Source organism: Fusarium venenatum (assembly GCF_020744135.1).
Source record: "Fusarium venenatum strain MPI-CAGE-CH-0201 chromosome Unknown EDB82scaffold_3, whole genome shotgun sequence".
In the NCBI taxonomy this organism is placed as follows: domain Eukaryota; kingdom Fungi; phylum Ascomycota; class Sordariomycetes; order Hypocreales; family Nectriaceae; genus Fusarium; species Fusarium venenatum.
Genome location: NW_027072131.1, coordinates 5,497,069 through 5,520,452, shown reverse-complemented (window position 1 = coordinate 5,520,452; position 23,384 = coordinate 5,497,069). Strand labels below are relative to the sequence as shown.

Here is a 23,384-nt window from a genome sequence, read left to right as displayed (position 1 = left end):
TTGTGTTAAGATCCTAGCAGTTACACTTTCTTGCCGAGTGTTTGTTGCGCTGTGATCCTATGCTTCTCACAGTATTTAGTAAGGCTTCATGTAGATGTCATGCTATTGTTACAATTTTGGCTCATGTTAACGCCATCGCCTACTCATCTAATAATCCTACAGTCCAGTGTACAATTCTATCAACACCCTGGCCATTAATTGCGCTTACCGGAATGACGGCGCAATCCTTGGTCCATGCCTCTTCGACACCGCTTGGGTGTGGCTTCTCACCCTTTGTGATGTTGTCGAGGTATTGCTTGAGCTCCTTGAAGTTTTCTTGCGTCTCTGGCAAGTCCGCCTTGGTTGCTACAACAAACCACGGCTTTCCGGCAATTTGCAATGACTGCTTTTGTTTCGAGTTTTGGTCAAGTTCAGGCTCAGGAGAATAGTTCATGGGGCCGCTCAGGTCTGATGTGACATCCCAATCAATGTTAGATTCGATTGCGCGATCAGCCTCTTCCTCATCACGCATTTGGGCATACAGTCCAACCTCACGCCAGAGCGAGTCGAGGGCCTCCACTGCATTGCCAGCAGACAAGTCAATAACGAAAGCAAGGACGCCAGCACGCTCGACGTGTCGTAGGAAAGCGATTCCCAGACCGCGGTCAAGGTGCGCCCCTTCAATCAAACCGGGAATGTCGGCGATGGTGAAGCGAGTGCGCGGCTCAGTCTCAACCTCCTCTGGCAAACCCAGCTGAGCAGGGTACCGTCGATAGCTCTTGATGGTAGGACGGCCAGAGTACTTGTCGAGAACAACCGTGCCGATATTGGGCTGAAGGGTCGTAAAAGCCCAGTTACCCACTCGAGTACGGCTATTTGTAATGGCACGGAGTAGAGTACTCTTTCCAGCGTTGGGAAGACCGACGAGGCCAACATCGGCAAGGAGCTTGAGCTCCAGTTCGATCTTCATAGTGACAGCATCATCGCCTTTGGTAGCGAACATTGGGCGAGGATGTGCCCGCGAAGTGAAGTGAGGATTGCCCAAACCGCCGATACCGCCTGTTGCAAGGAGAATAGGCGTAGGAGTAGGACGAGATAGGTCAAGACGGATTGTAGGAGGCGGTTGTTTGAGTAGTCGAGTACGTTTGGGTAACTTGGGGAAAACAGTATTTTTGACGTCGGTCTTGGACAGTCCAGGGTATAGAAGCCACTTGCGACGCTCAGGGTCATGGTCCTCCTCTTCCTCTTCCTCCTCTTCAAACTCCTCCTCTTCCTCCTCATGAATATCTTCTTCGTGTTCCTGCCTCTGTTTTCGTTCCAGAGCTGCTTGGTGTTCTTCACGCCTCTTCTGCTTCTGCTGAGCTCGCCATAATCGCATATCCATCTCCTCGTCGGCAACTGGATCTTCACGCTCTAATTCACGGACGACTGTTCCCACAGGTACAGTTATTATAATGTCGTCTCCTCGCGTCCCACTTTTTGCGCTCCCCTGACCATGTTTCCCGCGACCAGCACGCACGAAACGCTTGCGAGATAACTTGTGCAGCGAAGTCTCGCCATGCGCTGCTTGGATGTAGACATTGCCACCATGGCCACCGTCGCCGCCATTGGGAGGACCCTCAGCTAGATAAGCTTCGCGCAAGAAAGAAATACAGCCGTTTCCACCCCGTCCAGCATAAAGAGTAAGGAAAGCTTTGTCGGAGAAGCTTGGGGAGGCGTAATCGTCAGGAGCGGGGTTCAATCGTGACTCTGGAAGATCGTTTACGGTGGAGTTGTATCGACGTCGTAGAGCAGATGCGCTCGAGAAAGTTTGTCTTGCTAGGAAGACTGAGGGGTATAGAAAAGGAAGAAAAGTCGACGATACAGTTGGGCACCGCGGAGCCATGATCAGAGAATTAAGCGATACTCTGTCGTTGAGTTGGCGTTGGAGTATCGAGGTCAATATTGAATATATCCATGATGTCTAGCTCCGAAATTTGTTTGGCTTCTCATACCGATAAGATAAGAGCATGCTGCACGCTAGGGATGTATGTAAGTGGGAAGTCCACTAGGAAGTCAAGATTTTGGCTCCTGAACAAATCGATCATCCTAGACATCATTTGTCTGATAAGGTGATTTCATAGTTTTGAGAAAGGAGGAATGCATCTGTCTGATCGCTGAGAACATGCTATAGTACGCAGTGTAATCCCTTTGGGTGAATGATAGTAGCTTCATTGTGCAACATGCGCCTCGATTTGAGAAAAGCGAGATTGGAAACAATAGTCTTCAAACTGTCGTCAGATGCTATAAAACAACTTGATATAGTCCTACATACTACCTTTTGCCCATCTCTTATCATGATGAGAGGTGTTCCTCATATAAGTCCCAAAAGGGAAAGAGTACTTCAGTGCTTAGAGAATGATGGTAACTGCCATCCATGCCTCAGGTCTCTGCTAGGACTACAACAGAACAAGGCAGTGCAACAAGGCAACCTCAAACCTGGAACCTCGTTTCTTCTCCTACAACTTCATCTTTGTTTCGTTATGCCTTTGACTTAGTACATAACCAAGGCTTCATTCTCCCGTGCGGGTTCTCTCCTTGTTCAACATTTCGCACCCGATCACCACGATCCGACGCATTATGCCCACGGACCTCGGTAGCGTTGTACAGCACAGCACAGCAACCATAAAGACAGGCGCAACCATGGTCCTGATTTGAGTCGTGTTTTGAGCACTTTATTCGACCCGTTGGGCCCATGTATTTTATGGAGAAGGAGCAATACAGTCGTCTAGAAACACGTCTACCAGCTGCTCCCCTTCGACGCAATACTTCTTCCCCAGCCCGTTCGTTTCACCTCGATCCGATGGGATCATGCAGCTCACCCGGAATGGTCCATCGCTGGTGTTCGCTGCTATTCGACAAGCATTGGGCTAGCCCCAGCTTCCCGAACTTAACAAGAGACGCTTGCGGATGCCAAAATGCGGTGAACATGTGTTGCAGCAGTGAATAAAGCGACAACAGAGCCTCTTGTGCTTCGCTCGTCGGCCTTTTCAGTGCCTCGCCCCCTCTGCCGTATTATTTTACCTTGTTGCTCACTGCTGGGGCTCGCTCCACGATCGTCCCTGGTCTTCATTCGTCCATCCTTGGTAGTAAGACGCTCAACACTTCCAGCCGAACTGACTACCTATTTGTCACGTCCGACATCTTTTGCATTCTCACAGATTCGCCAGTCGAATCTGCTCTATTCGCCTCAGCAAGACAGTATCTTACGTCAACTCAAGCTTTAGAAGGGTCTGCGATTTCGTCTCGATCAACTTTTTGCCTTGCATCCTCTTCGCCAACGTTCCACTCACCCCCTCCATCTTTTGTGGTACTACTGTCTGTCAACACCACCCTTCCTACCTCTAGCACATGAGCCGCACAATCGCCCAACGACGGTTCGTGGCCATCAACCCCTCCCTTGTACCAGTTTGAAGCCATTGGGCCAGCCTGCATACGATCCGTGGTCCCGCATTCGAGCCACGACTGTAGACGTGGTCCGCCTGTCCTCATTCGATCTCTCTCCACATCGCTTCCTTCCCCACGCGACTTCTTTCATCTCGCTCGCTCTCTGGCTCTTCAGTTTCTCCCTCGGCCTCCATTCCCAGCTCGAGCCCCGAGAGCTGCTGCTACTTGCATTGCAGGACACATACGGCTCCAGCGAAACAGGTGCTTGCTCTCCTTCCCCGAGCTGGTGTTCGACAGGCAAACCAGACCATTTTCCAACCCGGTGTCGTTATCTCTTACCGCCACGGTCTTCAATCGACTTTGACACGGCTCGTGCCTTTAAGTCACAGTAGGTCCATTTTGACTTTCCTGAAATTTTTACCCTTACATCTGCCACCTTTGCCTACCTATCCATTATTTAATCCTGACATTGCTGGTTTTTTTCCCTACGCATATACATCCTTATGAAGATCGTCTGCGGGGTTGGAGGGGGATCTCACGTCGATGTCATGAGTTGACCGTAGATGAATACTGTTTACCTGCCCTTCTCTCGCATCACGGCTGCCACTCCAACTTTGTGTAATTCAATTTGCCTGATACCTCAGCTAAGATGTTTCCCAGGAAATACTCATATCCTGGCAAGTCTGTCATCAGGATGGATCCTGACTGTGCGATATGCCATGCCCCGGCCAATATGGCATGTGAGTGTGAGGCTAAGGGCCTTGACGTTGCTGTTAAACAAGCCGAGGACCGTATGATGCGGTCCATATATACTGAAATACGGTAATAGCTCTTGTTCCTCGCTACGCGCCGAAATAGGTCTGACCGTACGACTATATAGTTCCTGGGTTCGAGGGCATGCGCAAGACTACATACTTGAATATTTCCGCCTCCTCACTGATCAACGAAAGACTGCCCATGCTGCGCATATGGATCGAATCACTGCTCACGCTTATCATTATTATCATGCACCGCCTCATCCGACGCAAGTTGCCGAAGCGCAAGCCTCATTGAAACGCGGCATTGACGAAGATTGGCAGGCGAGCGTACAGCGCTACCCCGAAGTACTTGAATATTTCTTTGGACTTGTTGAGCTTACACTGCCGGCGGAGGATGAGCCGGCCGTTAAAGAACCACCGCTAGGATCGTTATCAAATCTACGAAAAGTAAACCGCCGAAACAGCAATAACCCTCCCGGCTCCGCTGGCACAGTCGTACCCCCAGGATACCGTGGCGACCCAGGCCAGATGCACCAGGAGCCTCCACCGATGCCCATGCCTCGAGCCGACCGTCGAACTCCCGGCCCCGGAATGAGACGACCCCCCAACTTTGGAGCACCGCCGCCAATGCCTGGTGGTTACAACTATCCCCCCCCTCCTCCTCCATACTAGAACTTTACCAATGTCGATACAGTAACGCTGGACATTCGTAGGTGCTGAGGATACTACAAAATTCATATTACGATTACGAACATCACGACCATTGCATAAACAGGGCGTGGAGTATTACCGGCATGGCAGATCGATGTGGCATCATTATTGGCAGGGTTCAAGGTTGGGCTGACGATGTCATTTGTGTCCGAGTACATACTTTTCCCGGTTTGCATTTTTGCTTTGGAGTATCTGGGGTTAACAAAGTTGGGCATCGTTGTTTGTGTATCTGAAATTACAAAATACCACGCCATTTAAGGCAAAATTAGGAACGACACACAGTAATCCTTTCCCGTTCAGCCGTGTGTGATGGCGAGCAGAATTGATTAACAACAACTGCCCGAGTTGGACTTTGGGCAATCATTGAAATGAGGGGCAAGCACCCAAGACATCTGCGATCATAGCGATAGGCTAGAGAACAGAGACTAACTAATGCCGGTGCTTATAACACATCATCTGCTGCATTAAGACAAGATAGTCTGTATGTATGTATGCATGCAAAGTATGCGTCTTGGTCGGTTCACTAATGCCAGACACGCGAGTAACAAAGCAAAGCATAAAAAGGGCAGCAAAGTGAAAGGCTGAAGAGGCACAGCGTATGCCCGATGTGTGCCCAACTCAAACCTCCTTCATACAAGCTCCTCATGACCTCACCAAGCTATGTATCCATGAGCGGCAATAAGCAAAGTCAATTGACCCTACCTAGGGCCAAGATCTACAAGGGACCCGATAACCGAGAATCATGTCACGACGCTAAGAAAAATCAATGCAACGAGTCTCATCACCGAATTGAACCAACTTTTTATCATTTTCCTTGCGCATGGCTTCACTAAGAAGTAGCGCCTAATTACAAAATCGCACGAGAAAGCGCTTTTTAGATTCGAACATGGTGGTGAAAAAAGGGCGAGAAAGATTGAAACTCGCGCAATAAAGTTGATGGGCCAAACAACTTTTTAGACGACATTTGATATCAGTTCAACAATTGATTCAACATGTCGAGTAAGATCGCCAAGAGAGACTTTTGGCAGATAGTGGATAGGATGAGGGAGTGAGAGAGCGCATTTGTGAGTATTCGTTAGGGCCCAGCATCGACGGCATGGGAGTTTGCCGACGAGCAATCAGAGTCGAGTCGAGGTTGATATTTACGACTCCTGCTTGTCAGCAATAGAAGTCTCCTTCAAATCAGAGGTAGCCTGCTCGACCTTGTCGCCATTAGCTTCAGCGGCCTCCAGCTCAGCAATCTCCTTCTTGGCCTTCTCGATGTTCTATAACAATAGTTAGCATGGCAGCCCACCAAAGGTTCAGATGACAAACTTACGCGCTGGGTCTGGGCCTCTTGGTCGTTCTTCCAGAAGTCAAGCTTGGCTCGGACCTTCTCGGCAACAGCAGGGATATCGGCGGAGCTCATAGGGGGGTCAATGCCCATGGCAGCACAGTCCTCGACAACGGCAGGGGGGACGCTGAACTTGTTGGATGAGGCACCGGCACTGGCCTTCTTGCCCTTCTTACCCTTCTTGATAGCGGGGGCGTACTCCTCCTCACGGTCCTCCTTGCGAAGGAGCTTAGTGCCCTTGAGGCCAGACTCATCAACGCTTCGCTGGGCCTGAGCACCGAGACCAGTATCGGCCATGAGAGGGCCCTTCTCGACCTTGTGATTAGGGTCGAGGAACTGGAGCAGGCTGTTGGCACGGCGGATTTCATCCAGGTAGGCAGGGTCACTGGCATCGCCCAGGCGGCGCTCGGCCTCGGCCTTCTTACGTTCCTGGTGGTAACGCTCTTGCTCTGCCCTTTGCTTTTCACGGCGAGCCTCACGAGCCTCGCGGTCATAGGCCTGGTAAGCCTTCTTTTGTCCGTAATAGTCATCCTTCAACTTGCGGATATCAGTGTACTTCTCCTGCTGCTCAGCTTGCAGCTTGGTTCGCTCGTCACGAAGGGTGGAGAGGCTCTTGTAGGCCTCATCCTGCTCAGCCTTGATGGTGTCGATCTCAGCCTGGATCTTGTTGTACTGATCAGAAAGGGCACGCTGCTCGGGATCGTCCATGCTATCCTTTATCTCCTTGATCTTGGCGCGGAGGTCATCAATCTGCTTCTGAGAATCCTCGAACTGGCCGAAGTTCTTGCGCATCTTGCGGAGGCTAGAGATGTCTGAAAGGGCCTTCTTCTCGTCGACAAGCTTCATGGTACCGGAGTTGACCTGCTTGTCAAGAGTGGCAATCTGGCGGTCGACATCCTCAAGGCTCTTGTAGGGAACCTTGGCCTTTGCTGTCTTCTGCTCGGCAATTCGGCTTCGGACCTGCTCATCAAGGCGCTTGATCTGATCGAGCTTTCCAGTGCGGGCGTTCTTTCCGCCGGCCTGCTTCTGTCGAATCTCGTTGGCCTGAGCAATGAGCTCTTGTCGTCGTTGCTGGGTAGGGTTGGGCTGGTCCTTGTTCTTGTTGGGCATAGCAATATCAATCTTAGCTTTCACAGCAGCCTAGAAAAGAATTACAGTTAGCCAATGCCGACCCCTTATAGCTCAGCTTCACCCGAGACCACAGATGTGGGACCCGCGTCGATAGGCGAGCCATATCGCACAGAACAGGAGAGGGATTGAGGTCGTACCAGGCGGTCCATTGAAGCCTTGTGCTCCTTCTCAGCCTTTGCGAGCTCCTTCTTAAAGATCTCCTCGTCAGGTTTAGTAGGACGGACATGAGCCTGCTTGTTTTCTGCCGCAGGGGCAGGAGAAGTTGCGGTTTCGGCCATTATTGCGAGGACAGAGACAGAGCGGACAAGAGATTAGGAACCAAGAGCGAGACAGCTCGAGGAAGAATAGAGGTGAGGATAAGGACGACACGTGGAGATCAAGTGGGAAGGGTTAAGGAAAAAGAGGAGAGAAAAAAGAAATGGCCCAACTGTAAAGGATTAAAAAAACCACAAGGTAAGTACGCTGTACAGTAGGCTTAGGCGGTGCTGCCAGCTTGCAGTAATTCCACCACCTTCCCCTACTAAAGTTCTGGACCCGTGTCTCTCCTGCTCACGACCTGTTAATTTGCCTATTGGGGCAGGCCCGTGCACCACTGACTGAGCTGCCCCTCCCTTGGACTCGGGCCCGTCCTTCCCCTAGCGTTCACTGGAAAAGAGACCGAGACCACTGAGCTTGAAGGGTCCTGGTGCCAGGGGTACATTCCCGCCCCACCTTGATCAACCTCAACATTCAATTGTGGCAGAGAGCTTGCTGTGGCTACGCTCGTGGCGGTGCAAGTCACATGACTTACTGAGCGCTCTGACCCGCCCAAAGAAACTGGACTTTTGCGGCGACGATGCAAGGCTGAAAGAAAGAAACATTTTTGAGACGCCTGCGATCGCAACCGTTCTTTCTTACCCGTATTAGCTCCACCATCAACACCACGATTCGAATCGCCTTCTTAACACATAATCGCCATGGATGTCGATCACGTTCCCACAGACGCCAAGTCAAAGGAGGTTGTCCGGCTTTGGCGGGCATGGAGGACCGTCCATGAGATGGTCGCGGATCGAGTACGTCTACCTTAAAAGTCTTATTATAGACTACAAGTAGAATCGTGCAACACGTCTCGTCGCGCAGCTCTGCTATAAAATAACAGCCCATCAAACTGACTATGTTGCAAAGGAATACGAGCTCGCTGAGGAGGAAGTCAAGATCTCTCTCGACCGCTTCCGCGACGAGTACTGCAACCCCGATGGTTCTATCAAGTAAGGGCCCATCCATGTTACTCCAACCGAAGAAAATGCAAAACTAACCGTATCAATTACAGCCGCAACAAACTATCGTTCTCGGCGCGTCCTAGCACAGCCATGATCCGCAAATTTACTCCTCCCGTGACAGCAGCCAACCCCGATCCTGTTGCTGACTGTGGCCCTATCTGGATCGAGTTCCTTGCCGACAAGACCTTCGGTGTCAATCAGATCCGAGCGTTCGCCGCATACGTGATTAACAACCACTATAAGACCGGCATCATGGTGACTCACGTCCCTCTTTCTCCCGCCGCCCGCAGGTCGCTTGCCGGCGTCGAAGCGCTTGCAAAAATCGAGTGCTTCCTTGAGGACGATTTGCTCGTTAACATCACCCACCACGAGCTTGTCCCGAAGCATGTTCTCCTTTCCCGTGAGGAGAAGATTGCCCTTCTCAAGCGCTACCGTCTGAAGGAGACCCAGCTCCCTCGTATTTTGCAAAAGGACCCTGTTGCTCGCTATCTGGGCCTCAAGCGAGGTCATGTTGTCAAGATCATCCGAAACAGTGAAACAGCTGGTCGATATGCTAGTTACCGATTGTGTGTATAGATAATTTGTTGGATAGGCTATGTCGAGATTGTGTTAAAGGAAAGAACGGGCTTCTGGTACGAGGACGAGGGCGTCAAACTGCAAATGAAATTCAAAAAAGCTGGCGTTTCAGGGGTTCTATCTAAATTGTGCTGCGCTGTAGCAAAGCCAACCAAGGAATACAAGCATTTATATGAAGGCTTCCCCATCCCTTGTGCTTGTTTACTCGTGTGTTGGGTGACCGCTTAGCGTATAGACCTCACTGAATATCGACTGTCTGAGTGCTGAAGGTGACGCCAGCAGGTAACCGCATATTTGAAGATTTCATATATAACTGCCCACACTGATACGATGTCAGACTCATAAACTACTTTGATCTCTGTCCGAGAATAATGTTTAAGATTCATGCCAATGCCATTAAACGTTAACTTGGCTTCCGCCGGGTATATCTAATCAATATCCATGCCATCCTGGCAAAAAAAAAAAAAAAAAATTGAGCTCATGGTGAGCCTGCAAAAAATCACTTTAGTGATTGTGCTCAAATCCCGCCTCAATAGGTTCCCAAATACCCAAAGAATCCTTCCCACACGTTACTCCTGTCCTGCTAACTAAACCCGAAATACCAACTGAAAAAACGCCTATAGCCGTGGAAATATCTATGAGTCCATGATCCAATGAATTTGACGATGAAAATGTGATTGTCGCCACAAGGCAAACAAGATATATATGTCAATGGCAATCGACACTTTAATTCAAGAGCCCGCCAGGATCCCTCAGCTCTGTCCCTGAATGCGCATGACTGCCTTGTCGTGACTCTTGCCGAGATTGTGGTATCGGTTGGAGTTCAGTGCCTCCGTATTTGGGCTTGGATCGATTCGACCTTGCGTTCGCAGGCCCAAAAAGGCCACCAATATCCTGGAGTAATGCAGTCGAACCTCGACGGAACCCGCCCGAACTGGCCGGCAACGAAGGCACAGGAGGTGTGTAGGACTGTGCTGAGTCCTCTTTAGATGAGTCGCGGCTATTTGCTCGTAGACTGCCAGAACTTTCGGGCGGAACATCGAGCAAGCCACCCACATCAAAGAAAGATACTCTTCTTGGCGCCGGACTATTCTCGTTCTTCGACCGAGAGAGTGGGTCATGTTGTATTAGAGAATCGTCGCTATGCTCTGCGTTACTGCGCTGTCTCTGTGGGAATTGCCAGCGCTCAAGATCTTGGTCCAGCTTCCGGACAAGAGGGGCAGGAGTATATTGCAAAGCACCATTCTCACTGGAATTGTCGGGCTGGTCCTGTAGTTCCGGATCGACAGTCATGCCAATATCCCGAACGAGGTCCTCATCACTCCCCCAGTGTCGATGTAAAGTCGGACGGCGAAGATTGAGAGAAGGATCGAGGGACTCGGCGACAGACGAACGGCGGAACTTCTGCTTTTTAATACCCCTATCCCGCATGAAAGACCCCAATACCAATGAGTTGGCCGCTGCCGTGGCAAACAGAAGCTCAACTGAAGCCAGAAGAGACCGATATTGCTGACGGCCATTCTCGTCGATGATGTGTGGTACACGGTAGAGTGTCACTCCTACAACAGACAGACTGAGGGAAAAGAGAAGCACGAGTTGTATCTTTCTCTTTATCGTCATTCCACTCGTCACGATGATTGGAATGGGGAAAATGACAAGCAACAAGTCGGTGATGACGTTGCAGACTGCCATGGTAAGAAGCTGCACATAACCTTGGCGACACTGACCACCAGGATCAGGCAAAACCTGCCAATAGTGACTGAAAGGACGACATTCGACAAAGTCGCTTATGACAACGGCGATGAAGGTGGCTGCAAGGATGATGCGAATGATATACAGAGACGTCTGCCATGTTCGTTCCCATGTGGCTCGAGTCAATCGGTGGAGGAACTCGAGAACTGCAAACTTTAGTATCCATAAGCTATCGGAGTCAGCACATGACGTTCATAATTGCTTGAAACAGAGAAAGCAGCACATACGTTGCAGCGTAAAAAATTCGACTGGCTAGCACAAGACCACTGCCAATAGACTTCTGGCGTAGTTGTTCGTCAGTGAGCTCAACGCCGTCAAATTGAGCATTGTTGGTTCCGTAAATGAGTATATAATGAACGCATGCCATGCGAGCATACAAAGGTATCAAGGCAAGCGCAGCCACACGGTCCTCGGTGAATAATCGTTCTGTACGAATGAAACGGCCAGCAAGCCGTAGGAGGATAATGAGAGTGCAAAATGACGTTGCCCACCAACAGACGAGCAGAGTGGGCTTATCGTACTTGAATTCGCGAAGGGTTGGAGGTTCCGTATAGAGGGTCATGTCTGCGCCCCAGTCCGCGCCCGTCGTCCTCCGCAGAGGGCCCGACGAGCGAGGTAACGATTGAGCGTAAGGGCTAAAATTTGGTGGAAATTTACGGCTGGAATGGTGTTGGCGGTAGATGCCGTGACGTCGGATCTGTAGTTGATCTTGAAATACTTTGATAATTCACCTCAACATAAAGCCGCCGCATATGGCACTTGACTAGTGGTAGTAGCGGTTCAGCGAGAGATGAATTCATGAAAATCGTGGACTTGGCGACCCGTGTCGATAACAGTTTGGCAGTTTAGCTTGGGTGAGCGGAAGTTGGCGACGGATTGAACCGCGTCGACAGGAGTAAGAATGAAACCAGTCAGAGCAGTCGCTACTCTCAAAAATCGCAGTCGTTGGGGTGCGCGTATATGTCAGTGATGCCAGTTCGCGGGAAAATGTATTGATGTGTCGCCTCGCATTTGGTCGAAGAGAAAGGCAAGGCAACAAACCAAGGCTGAGCAGGAAGGAGACCTGGAAATAGAATACAGGGCAGAGGAGGAAGTATTAAGTCAAGATAAGAAGAAGAGTGGAGGCGGACAAGGTGCGGCAGGTCCCAAGGCCCAACATCTAATGTTGCGGAGGCGAGAGTGTGGGCGAATCGACTCGTCCCGGTTGACCATCCGGAAGGCACAGTAAGTTACAGTAGCGTTGATGGACGAGCAGAGAGCAGAGCACTCTCACACGCATACACACGAGCTTGTGGCCTCTCAAAGCCCGTAACCCCGTCATCTGTGGCCCTGTGCGTCGGTCTTGTCGTGGAGGGAGGGGGTGTTGGCCACAGACTGTGGAGCCCCAGGATGAAATGGGCCAGCCATCCAAAGTGTCGGTCCAGCCCCAGCGCCAGTGGATCAAAAGCCAAGGGACTGATGAGCATTAGGGTCTTTAATGCAGGTTCGTGAAAGCTAGCCCGGTTGGTATTCAGAGAGTTTGAAGTTCCTGTAGCTGGCCAGATTGGTACTCTTGACAACGATTACGGCGAACAGGGTCCACCGATAGTTCTCAATAATACAATCTGGGCTATTGGATTGTGATAATGCCGTCAAGGAAGTGAACAGGATGATCGACCATCATGGATGACGAACATTGCACCAAGGATATTGATTCTTGGCGTCCACATTGAGCCAGCGACGGACTGGACTGTGGTCTAGCCAAGACGCGGAAGGAAGAGGACGACCAGAGAACAAATAGTTTGACTTGGTAGCCGATTGGTAACCATACTGTGTCAACGCAAATAACATGGCAGCAAATGATGGTTGACTGCTGAAGCTCCAAAAAATCGATCAATGACCTCCATCCCATCAAGCTGGCTAACAAATCATAGTTCGAGGTAAGGATATATGCCTTACTTGGCGTCAAGCGCTGCCGAATTGGGGAGATGACCTCTTTCGGGATATTCGTGTTTCTCGGACTGCTATCGTAGGGATGGGGATGCCCGACTTGCTGGATACGTTTTTGTCGCCGAATATGCTTGATCCGACACGGTTCCAATGCGGTACGAAGTATAGAAAGCCCATCGTGCCGTCATTGCGGTAAAAAGCACTTTTCTCTTTTCCTTTTCCATTCGGACAAGAAACACCTCTTGATGCAACTCAGGCCGCAAGTACCAGGGCGGAGCTAGCAAATCAGCCACCAGGCTTGGTAGCACTGAACCCTAGTTGTCTGAGCTAGTCATGCGAATATTCATGCCCGTCCTTCATGGCACAACAATTGAGCAACACTATTAATCGCACATGTTTCACAGTATTATGGCTTCCTTGTCGAAGCGAAGTGCAGCTCCGTTGTCGGTCACCAAGCCGGGGCCATTCCGACGGATTGGAATTGGACCTATCGACACGTCTGAACTTGACGGTCTGGGGGTTATCAGTGACTTCACATGTTATGTACGGAACTGCCCGATATGTGAAAGAGTGCTGAAAAGGTGTTCCCATATTGTGGTTTTGTGGCTGGGCGCTATGCCGTGTTGCTTATGATCTTATCATAACGCACAGCTTCGGCTTTGGTCGAGCCATCATCCAACCATCCATCCTTCCTTCCATCAGCTTGTCAAGGTTATTTTATCGTGGTTTTTTTTTTTCTTTTCTGCCATGCAATGTCTGATGGTGATTGATAAAAATGCAGATCCGATACTTTGGGATGGAAACCAGGAGCTACCCAATATGGACATTCCATGTCCCCCAGGTTTGAAAAGACAAAACAAGGGTCCAATATCGAGCAGCCAAGCAACCTACCTACCAGCCAAGAGCCTGTCACATCACGCGACAGCATGGTTGTTATACTTGATAAGGGAATCGCGCAGGCCCCCACGCTTTTCTGACTATTGTCTTGGGATTGAGGTACTGAAATGTTTTGATGGTACTATGAAGTAAAGCGCAGATTGGAATTGTAAGTGAAAGAGATACCAACTTCATGATGTAGAAAATTTACCAATGAGGGAATATGGCCGTGCACATTAGAGTTTTGTTAGATGGTGCCTGCCATGTTTGCAACGGATGGAGATTCTCCACTTTCCCGCTTGCGACCTGCAACCTGCAACCTGCAACCTGCAACCTGCAACCTGTAACCTGCAACTAGAGATTGTGCATCCCAATAATCTGGTCTGTATGTAGGTAGACTGGGCAAGAGGTACTAACTGAGGTAACAAAGCTCTTTTCTCTCCCCTCATTATCATCTGAGAATTTCCGTGTAAAAACGAACCTCTGAGCCAAGACTACTTCTAGACAAAAAATAGAAACCAAACCATGATCGATAATTGATTACATGTAATAACCCACACCAATATTACCCACAATTCATGGCTTCCTTATCTGCAAAACTCCACATCTCACGATGCGTGCATCAGCCTTATCTCTTGTTCCTTGGTTCATGCACTTTGTTAATACTCGACATGCTGTAGTACTCATTTTCCTACAGCGTCTCCTTTACTAGCTCAGGTCGAGTTTGATATCAACGCCCGTATATAGTACACAGGCTCATCGAGCTGAGTTATCAAAATATCCACACTGATTCACCCAGCAAGCCAAAACGGTCAATGACACTCGGGGCCAATTTCATAGCCCCTGGATATTAGACAAATGAGTTAATTCCCAAGTCCAGCATGTCCATCAGTAGCTGCCAGAAGGATCATCCATGTGCTTTAGATATTGTATCTACTGTGCCTCTCACTCTTAATCTCGATTCGTCTATCGTTGAAACATAAGGAGCATTTCCTCCACTCTCATTTCTGTCCCTGGAACGCCGATAAGACTGGCTGACTGCCAAACTACTGTATGGCATTGTCAACCACGTTTACAGCGACTGCCTGGGAACGTCTAGTGCACCCACTAGAACGTCAGGAGAAACATGGCGTAAACTTACACCGAATTATTGCAAATAAACCAACGTCAGGCAAACTTTGACGAGTCGTTCATCCATTCTACCGGGCTTTCTCAGAAATGAACACAGTTTCGTGGCTTCAAATGTCTCAAGCCACCATACCACCTATAACCCTATACATGGTTTCGCAACCGTACTTGTTTCGCGAATCATCGTGTAGTGGCGTTCTTCAGAGGCTTGATTGTAAACGGTCACTATTTCCTTCACCTTCCTCTCTTGGATATCAAGGTTTGCTAGCTTTGAGGCTGTCTAATCTGATATCACAATAGTGATTGATGCGCACTGACATGGTCAGTCTGTCATCGCGGGTCGATCAGGGACCAAACTTCGAGCCGAACAGCCACTACTGCATTGCCGCACGCGCATCTCACCTTCTCGAACACTATTCAGCTGCCACGTTGGGACACACTTCTGATATCCCTGAACTAACATAGCCCCAGCTCCTCGACTGCAGTTTTGATCTGTGACTTACCTGCTTGACCCCAGTCTACACCTGTTAATTTATCTGCAGCCTCCTTTTGTTCCCCAAGCACACTCCAGAGTCCATCTACCACCATGGTCCTAACCTTGGGCCATGGATGGTGCAACAGAGCTCCCAACCGTTTTCTAGCTTCATGGGCTCCTGGCTCGGCACCTCCTTGGCCAAGCATCGATGCAGCACCAGCGTAGACCTTAATGCATGCCTCAAGCTTACGCACGTTGCCCGTCTTGTATCCTGCCTTCTGAGTCTGCAGGCACAGACTACGGAGATCGACAGTACTCTTTTGAAAGACTTGTACGTGGAACAGGAATGCAACAACCTCTAGAGTCGGCACGACAACTCTATCTTGACCCTGTCGAGTTTTCAGGTTCCGCAATAAAGAATGGCAGACAAGGTCTAGGTTTTCGTTGCTGGCTTCGCAAAAGCCACAGAGCGCCGCTCGACTCGCAATGATCAGGTCTTCGTTGCCTGTGTCTGCAGATCCGACGAAACCAGCCATAAGTTCTGCCATCCATTGACCCGTATCTTCCTTTACTACTTTGTGAAGCAATGGCTGTAGACATGCCCCACCATACAAGTTCAGCAGACTGAGGAAGTAAGCTTTTGAGGAAAACGTGAGTTCGAGAAAGGTTTTTGTGTGGCTAAAGCCGTTAGTATTCGACAAAGCAATCATCAAAGGTGTTGCTCGACCTACCTTTTCTCCAAGATAAGGGCCACTACAGCCTGGGCTTCAGGACGGACGCGATCGAGCTTTTCGGCAGAAAGACGAAGAGTACTGAAGAAGAGCGCCCTCACAGATGCCTCTGCCCATTCACTCTCAACTGCGGCCCCATCCAATTGATCCCATAATACTCTAACAGCTCGGAGAGCCTGCACACGGACATGTGATCCAACATCTCCCCGGGCATTCGTAGTATAATCGTTCAACCCTTCAGCGATCAACTGTAAAAATGTCAGAGGCTTCTTGTGTAAAATACTGCTGCGTGTCAGGCTCTGCAAAATAGCCACCCGAGTATCAATTTCGTTATCCCATGCCCATCGCTCCAAGAGTGCCTGGCAAGCCAGATCCTCGGATGAGTCTACCAGGGGCTGCGCGATTGTAAGTGCTGAAAAGTAGCCATTGCCGTGCATGGCAGTTCGACTTGTAGGGCGGCGTTTAACAGTCTCAGACCATTCGCTTATGAGCGCTTTTCTCTCACTCGGTGGGGAGAATAGCAGCAGGACAAGTGACGCAGAAGCAATCGGCTCGATAGTCTCTTGCTCGCTACGATCCAGCCATGTGGGAATAATAGCTCGCAGTGCAGATACCAGGCGTACTACTGTTGCGCTTCTATCTTTGTTGCAAGAATCGAGCTCAGGTACTAGACTTGTATATTCAGCCGTGTTATCGGGCTGAACGAGCTCTTGCCCTGGTCGAAGGGCTAACTGAGGCTTTGCGCCGAGAACAGCGGTTTGTAGGATAGGCAACGCTGAGACGACAAGGCGACTTGCTGCTTCAGCGAGTAGCTCCGGTTTTCGATAGGCAGTCGACTGTAAATTCTCCAATAACCCTGACACTGTCGATAATATCTCATCAATCAATGACGAGTTATCCTGTGTTGTGTCGGTTTGGAGCAGAGCAGGGAACTTGTCGAGGACAGCTGCGAAACACAACAACAGACCGTGTCTCTCCTCGACTTGACGCGGCTGGAGTGACTCAAGACGCTCAGTCAGTAGTTGGACAGTGGCTTTGAATCGAGCAAGCGAATCGCCTGTCTTTGAGTCTGAAAGCTCGTAGGTAAGGACGCCAAAAGCGGCACCTGTGACACGTCTCGAGCCAGCATCAAGGTCACCGATACCCCTCCAGCCAAGGAGAGTAGTAATGATGGCTTCGCCGTACTGACTCGATAACCTGGTCGCGTTAACGGCTACCTCCTCGATCGCTCTAGAACGTCGGGCGACAGAGTGGTAGTCGACCGTCTGTACTACCCAAATACCTTGTTCGACGGTGTCGGGATGCCGTCCAATGAGTTCTTGCAGAGCCGCCGACGCACCGCGTCTGATGTTTCCAGCGGAATCTAGTGAAGCGGTCACGACGAGTTCTGTCCCCAGAACTTGGATGATGGAACTCGTATCTGGGTGAGCCTTTGCTGCAAAGACAGAGTCTGTGGGGACTGCACGAAGTTCGTCACTCGTATATCGGCGCGCCAAAGCCCAGATGCCGAAGCAAGCAGCGTCACGCACATTAGCGCCAATGCTTCCTCCAGCCATGCTTCTTTGCTCAAATGACAAACCCAAAAGCAGGGCATGGATGATATCGGACAGCTGCTCAGTTGGCGGAGATCTCCGATACAATAGGTGTGAGAGTGTAAGCATCAGGCCGTGCCACTCGAGATTATTTACAGCGGACAAATCTCTGACTGGTTTGCCTCCAGCTGGTCTCGTCCAAAGAACGTTTCGGTTCAGTGATTCCAGCACGACTTCGACAACTTGTGAGGCCATGTCGGGGTCCAATTTCAGTGTGATAATGCTCAGAGACTTACTGGCAGCCAGTCGTACAGGTGTATCATTGTCAGAAACCGATTCAAGCAAATATCCAATAGCGGTCTCGGTGAGTTCAGTGCTAGCTGCGTCCTGGGGTTGTCGAAGACGCAGCACAACCACAGATCGAATAACCTTGAGAATCATTTTCCTGGCCAGAGCAAAGGAGATGATGGTCTTTGAGAGTTCATCCTCGCCAACAGAAATGGTGTGTATGGCATAAAAGATGGTGGAAAGGTAAGGGTTCATGTCTGACGTGTCTGACGATGCCCGCAAGACACCAGCGAGGAAGGACAATACTCCAAGACAGAAGTATGTCGTTTGAAGAGGTTGATCCTTGCGCGGACGAAGTGATGTAAGAGACCAGTCGATAAGGCTCTTGAGCACCCCGAGTTGTTGCATGTCACGTCGAATCGCCATTCTTACTAGGAGAGCCTTTGCGGCATCTCGCTCTTTCCCAGGAGTACTGAGGTACTTGATAGCAAGTGGAACCATGCGTACAGTAATGGCAGGAAGGTTCTCAGGCCAAAACATGCCTGGAATATCCGGTGCTGTCACGTCTTGTAGATCAACGGATGAGATGGTGGAGAGATCAAAGGGGGCCAGCAGGAGATGTGAGAGCCACAGAAGAACAACATAGCGCTCCTCCCATGACCATTTCCCAAGAGTAACATCATCGGCAGAGGCTTGTTCGGACTCTTCAATGGCAAGAAGCAGCAACTCTAAATACTTGGCCTCGACGTTTAGAAAGCGCACGATGACTTTTTCGCCGCGGATCTTGCAAAAAGTGTACAAAATTTTGCATATGGCAAACTCGACAGAGACCAAGAGTTTGGAACGAGATGAAAGTGTTTTTCCACGATGGCGAGTTTGCAGATGCTTTAGAAACACCTCGGCCAGGAGGGGGATCCATTTTGGGAGGTAAGGATCCAGTAGCTGAGGGAGTTCTTGAAATTGGTCCAAAATCTGGCAGGAGAATCAGTCACGATAATACAGATGAGTATCTCAGACTTACTTACAGAGTTGGTCAGTCGGAAGATCTCCTTTGCGCGCACCCTCGAGCGGACTACTGTGCCTCCATGACCATCAGGTTTCCATAGGAAATGGGGCAGAGAGCGGTCAAAGTCCTCTAGAAGATCTGCCGAGATTTTCTGTAGTTTGATGTCGACATCTGCTTCTGGGGCGTCCATACCATTCACGTCTGCGACAACCAAAAACGAGAATAGCTGGGCAGGATTTTTTATTGTATGTTTGGTTGGTGTTTGATTAATGCATCAGGTTCAACATGTTGTGAGAGGTCTCAAGTTTATGAGGTAAGCGGGTCCGGACTTTGGCACGAGCGACTTCATATGGGTAGAGCCAATGGGAGTCTGTTTGGTTCTCTGTAACTCTTGAAACTTGAGGAAGAAAACTCTCACAGTTTCTCAGACGATGTTTATTACAAGTTCACGAGTCGTTAATAACTACCTGACTATGTTTCATGCATCCAAACATTCAACGTTACTGGACCCTGTACAGTGTTTTAATTGCTAGGTTAGCCAACACTGTACAACGTCAGGAACATATGGCGAAACAAATAGGTCTAGGTGCCAAGGTAAATAGAAAGCATCGTTAAGCGATATTGTTGCATTGCATTGTATTGTATCGTCGTATTGTAAAGATCGATTAAGATAAGTGTCCATCAATCAGTGTCTCAAGTCTCTATCTCGGTTGGGTTGGCCAAGTTCCAGCTGTAATACCTTCAAAATATCCTCCAAATCCTGTAAGGGGGTATCAACCATTAACAAATAAAATGAGAGTCGTAGACCCTTTCCCGTCTAATGTTTGCTCGTAAGCCGTGTCCATCTAATTCCAGAAAAGAAAAATCATCAAAAAAAACTCGCTGTTAAAAACCAATCCATGGTTTTTTTTTTTACCCATCCAAGACGCCTGGTCATTGTTGACTCTTTTCCCCTTTTGAAAATCCAGTAAAACATCTAAGAAACAGCAATGGCTGCCACAATAGCATCCAAGGCACTGCTGTGCGAGGGACCAGTGGCGCGGACATATGGTCCGGCCCAAGCGACTCCCAACAAGTTATCTTCGCTGCGGCCGTTCCTCCAGATCGAGATGGCGTTTTTGGTGATGAACCGACGATAAAGTGCTTTGGGTGAGACAGTGTGCAGGTATCGCAAGTTTCTGACAAAGATACCCTTGAACTGTTGCCCATCAGCGCCACAGTGGCCATCCTTGTGCTCACAGTCGTCCGTCTCGATCAGGATGCCGTCAGGGTTGGAGAGGTGCTCAATAGCTGCGTGTGCAATCTTGTGGGCCTTTTTTGTGTAGTTATCGTCGCCTGTTGCGAGAGCAAGCTCGACAAGACCGCCCAAGACAACACCTTGGTTGTAAGACCAGGTTTGCAGACCGTTGTTCTTACAATCGTCGTTAAGTCCGTCGTTGATCAGTCCATCCTTGTTGATCATGCCACTATCCTGGAACCAGTTCCATTGCTTCTTGGCGATCTCGAGGTATGTGCCGTTATTGGGGACGCGTCGTGCCAGAGAAGCAGCCGTCATCAGGTAGAGTTCGTTGGCGATGGCATTCACATAGCCTGAACCTTCTTCGCCTTCCTTCTTCCACCGGATGCCGCCACATTTCGTTCCAGTGCCGGTCTGCATGTCGTTGAAGATGTCGATGGCAGCTTCGAGGTACTGCTGGTCTCCAGTAGCGTCGGACGCTCTGATCCATGCCAGAGCCCACCATCCTTCGTCGTCGTAGAACTCGTTGAGGAAGTTATCAAAGCCACGTTTTCCGAGAAAAGAACGCTTCATCATACAGCCAGAGTCTGAGTCTAGACAGTAGGCGGAGGTGACGACACCGTCTGTCATTGTCTTCATAGTGTGAACGGTTGTCTTTTGAGCGTTTGTGTATGTTGTAGCGAGAATGCCTCCAATGTTTAGCTTGTTGGCCTCTTCGAGTTCTAGAGTTACGAAATCAGCGAGAGTGGTGACCACCTGAAAATCCATTATTAGTTTCATGTGTCTACTTTGCTTTGAGAGGCTCGTAAACATACGTTGGCGCTGGACCACCAGGCATTGTCCCATGTACCGGTAGCAGAGTTGTAGAATTCATCGTTCATTGCTTGGATAGCGGAAACAGCCTTTTCGGTATATGTCGAAACGCTGCGAGTTTCGGGTCGAACTGAACTGACGAATGTCGACCCTCGGGTAAAGAGTCCAGCCCAGTTGATATACATTTTGTGAGAGTGAGTGAGAGTGAGAGGGAAAGTGAGATAAAGAACTGAAAGGTTAGGAAACAAGCTTTAAGGAGTCGTCATTAAGAATACCTAGAGAGGCAGAGATAGAAAGAAAGATGAGAGTAAGTATCAAACTTAAATAAACCGTCAAGGTTGGAATGAATCAGAGAAGCAATAGCTCGCAAAAAGAAGGTATGACAGGAGGAAAGAGATCTATATAATACAAACAAAACAAACATGCAAGCAAGCAAGCAAGAGAAAGAAAGGAAGTCAAACTTTTTGCTCCAGAGATATATGTGGATGCCTCTTTGGCTAAACCCACACCGAGAACAAGCCCGGTTGCATTGAATAGAGTGTTTCCTCAGGCTCATGGTCAATGACCGCAACCAAGACCACGCACGACCCAGAATAGCGAAGACATGGTATCTAGGGGTACACCAGCTCAGGCATGATACTTCCGGAGACCCAGCCAAGATTTGCTGGGGCATGTGGGTTTGATAGGGAAGAGAAGTTGATTGGTGAGAGGGCGGCTTAAAGTCGAGATGCGACTGGCGCTAGGTCGATCTTCCATGAGTTGTGATGGGGCGCTTGGTGTTTCAAGTCAAGTCAGGACCCAGAACGACGGGAGAGAACCTGAAAACTGCCGGCCTGACCCCTGACGCTACACAGCCTTTAGCGTGCTATAGGCCGGTGCTGTGGGTCATGGTCCTCTGTGGTCTCAGGGTACGCTCGCCCGACCTTATCTTGCACGTGCTTGACCTGATACTGGTTCAACTCATTATAAGGTAATTTCTTCACCTGAACCACAAGAGGGATCACATTGAACGAAGAAAGAAGAACATCTCCAGATCTACAACATTGCTCCATCATATCGTGATGACCTGAACTCATAAGTACCCATGCAGACCGATAGTTTATTTTTCCCTTGTTGCTACTAGTTGGACCCAGCTATTTCTGTTCTGTCGTCTTGTTGCGCTGTCATGGCCAAGGAGCTAGGATCTGGCGTTTCATCATATGAGTGCAATGTTATGCGTCTTTTCCGTCACTCCGACCAAGAACAATGACACATTATACGATACAACTCAGCACAATGCTACGTACATACAAGAATTGCAGATCTTGACCCCCTTAACACCCACTCCTCAGAATCGTCTCATCCCATCTTTCTTCATACACACATCTTGTTTGACAGCCCTAAAGTGGTTTTACAGGTGGCATTGTTCGTGCTCCTGACTTATATCGCATCTGCACAACATCGGGTTTATCCTCTGTTCAAAGTTATGTCTTGTACAACATCTTTTGTCTCGGAATATATCCATACTCCGCTATAACCGCTTAACCTGGACGGACTCTGTTAGCGCTTCTTCCATTATCGAAGCCTTTGATCTCAATCCGTGCACAAAACCATAAAACCTGGAAGCACGGTGTCTCTTGTGCCCCAATCGGAACAAGGTAAGGCTTGTCAAGATAAACGCCATTGTCGGGTCCGTGGTCGTCGGAGGTTAAGTGCAAAGTTACTATGTATAAATCCAGATCCAAATCTAGCTGGCCACCTACCAACTGAGACTGACCCTTGCTCTGTGCTCAGACTCCGTAAAAAGCACTGTTAACATGACCTATCACTGCTCTGCTTGGGTAACATTGGAAAAAGAATTAGGTATGTATAGTACAGTACGGCGAGTGACAGCGGTAACTATCGCATTGTTTAATAATTATTTACAAAGCCTTTACCTACGGAATTACCTTGTCGATCTATGAAGGTCTTATGCAAGGCCCATGATCAGCATGGCGCATTATTCAGCTTGTTGTAAAGGGCATTGATTGACTGATGTGCACGACAGGGCTTGCACTGTTTCATTCCACTGATCGACCAAAAACTGGATGAAGAAATGAGGAATTTGCAGTCATTTCTTCACAAAAGAGAGGCCTTTCTTGTTGCAATTCGCGGCCAACCAACAAGCCAAGAACGACGGCCACGTTCCGTATTGAATGCGGCAGAAGGTGATTTACGTTAGCGTCTAACGTGTTTTAATGGGTCCTTTTCTCCTTTCTTCTCATTCTTTCCGAGTCTAAATGATCTAGCGAAATGTCCCTAGAGTTGAAACAAACTATCTATGGATCTGGTGGATATGGCAGATGTCACTCAGAGACACAGTCCGCTGGAAGCATGCGAGACGAAATTAGTAGGTCACTTTATGCTCCTTAGGCTATAGTTTTTAGACTACTTATTTTTATACCCTAAGACTTAGGAGGCCAACT

At 49.2% G+C, this 23,384-nt stretch overlaps 6 protein-coding genes across 6 annotated transcripts; 2 read left to right on the top strand and 4 right to left on the bottom strand.

The window, feature by feature from the left end:
• Positions 1-20: 20 nt before the first annotated feature.
• Positions 21-2,005, bottom strand: EDB82DRAFT_259188 (P-loop containing nucleoside triphosphate hydrolase protein). Its single transcript, XM_025728272.2, has one exon. It carries the CDS (start codon positions 1,862-1,864, stop codon positions 140-142), a length of 1,725 nt encoding a protein of 574 aa, XP_025582656.2. The 5' UTR covers positions 1,865-2,005; the 3' UTR covers positions 21-139.
• A 2,133-nt stretch (positions 2,006-4,138) lies between these two features.
• EDB82DRAFT_559286 (uncharacterized protein) lies at positions 4,139-5,190 on the top strand (the record flags this gene model as incomplete). The annotated part of the gene is made up of 2 exons (XM_025728270.2): positions 4,139-4,227; positions 4,286-5,190. 2 exons carry the CDS (start codon positions 4,139-4,141, stop codon positions 4,833-4,835), a joined length of 639 nt encoding a protein of 212 aa, XP_025582654.2. The 3' UTR covers positions 4,836-5,190.
• Positions 5,191-8,181: 2,991 nt separating this feature from the next.
• On the top strand, positions 8,182-9,525 carry EDB82DRAFT_508307 (RNA polymerase). Its single transcript, XM_025728268.2, has 3 exons — positions 8,182-8,390; positions 8,503-8,585; positions 8,648-9,525. Exons 1-3 carry the CDS (start codon positions 8,295-8,297, stop codon positions 9,171-9,173), a joined length of 705 nt encoding a protein of 234 aa, XP_025582652.1. The 5' UTR covers positions 8,182-8,294; the 3' UTR covers positions 9,174-9,525.
• Positions 9,526-9,899: 374 nt separating this feature from the next.
• On the bottom strand, positions 9,900-11,487 carry EDB82DRAFT_434152 (uncharacterized protein; the record flags this gene model as incomplete). Its single annotated transcript, XM_025728267.1, has 2 exons — positions 9,900-11,094; positions 11,153-11,487. 2 exons carry the CDS (start codon positions 11,485-11,487, stop codon positions 9,900-9,902), a joined length of 1,530 nt encoding a protein of 509 aa, XP_025582651.1.
• A 3,827-nt stretch (positions 11,488-15,314) lies between these two features.
• EDB82DRAFT_434308 (tubulin folding cofactor D C terminal-domain-containing protein) lies at positions 15,315-19,080 on the bottom strand (the record flags this gene model as incomplete). The annotated part of the gene is made up of 3 exons (XM_025728265.2): positions 15,315-16,011; positions 16,065-18,856; positions 18,910-19,080. 3 exons carry the CDS (start codon positions 19,078-19,080, stop codon positions 15,315-15,317), a joined length of 3,660 nt encoding a protein of 1,219 aa, XP_025582650.2.
• Positions 19,081-19,478: 398 nt separating this feature from the next.
• EDB82DRAFT_259079 (glycoside hydrolase) lies at positions 19,479-21,414 on the bottom strand. The gene is made up of 2 exons (XM_025728264.2): positions 20,943-21,414; positions 19,479-20,883 (listed from the first exon to the last, which is right to left on the bottom strand). Exons 1-2 carry the CDS (start codon positions 21,123-21,125, stop codon positions 19,867-19,869), a joined length of 1,200 nt encoding a protein of 399 aa, XP_025582649.1. The 5' UTR covers positions 21,126-21,414; the 3' UTR covers positions 19,479-19,866.
• Between the last annotated feature and the right edge of the window lie 1,970 nt (positions 21,415-23,384).

Excerpts from the sequence above, each read along its gene's own strand:
- EDB82DRAFT_259188 (XM_025728272.2), bottom strand. The coding sequence starts at position 1,864 with ATGGCTCCGCGGTGCCCAACTGTATCGTCGACTTTTCTTCCTTTTCTA.
- EDB82DRAFT_508307 (XM_025728268.2), top strand. The coding sequence starts at position 8,295 with ATGGATGTCGATCACGTTCCCACAGACGCCAAGTCAAAGGAGGTTGTC. Across the intron at positions 8,391-8,502 it reads ATGAGATGGTCGCGGATCGA|GAATACGAGCTCGCTGAGGA; the intron begins GTACGTCTACCT and ends TATGTTGCAAAG. Across the intron at positions 8,586-8,647 it reads AACCCCGATGGTTCTATCAA|CCGCAACAAACTATCGTTCT; the intron begins GTAAGGGCCCAT and ends TATCAATTACAG.
- EDB82DRAFT_259079 (XM_025728264.2), bottom strand. The coding sequence starts at position 21,125 with ATGTATATCAACTGGGCTGGACTCTTTACCCGAGGGTCGACATTCGTC. Across the intron at positions 20,884-20,942 it reads CCTGGTGGTCCAGCGCCAAC|GTGGTCACCACTCTCGCTGA; the intron begins GTATGTTTACGA and ends ATGGATTTTCAG.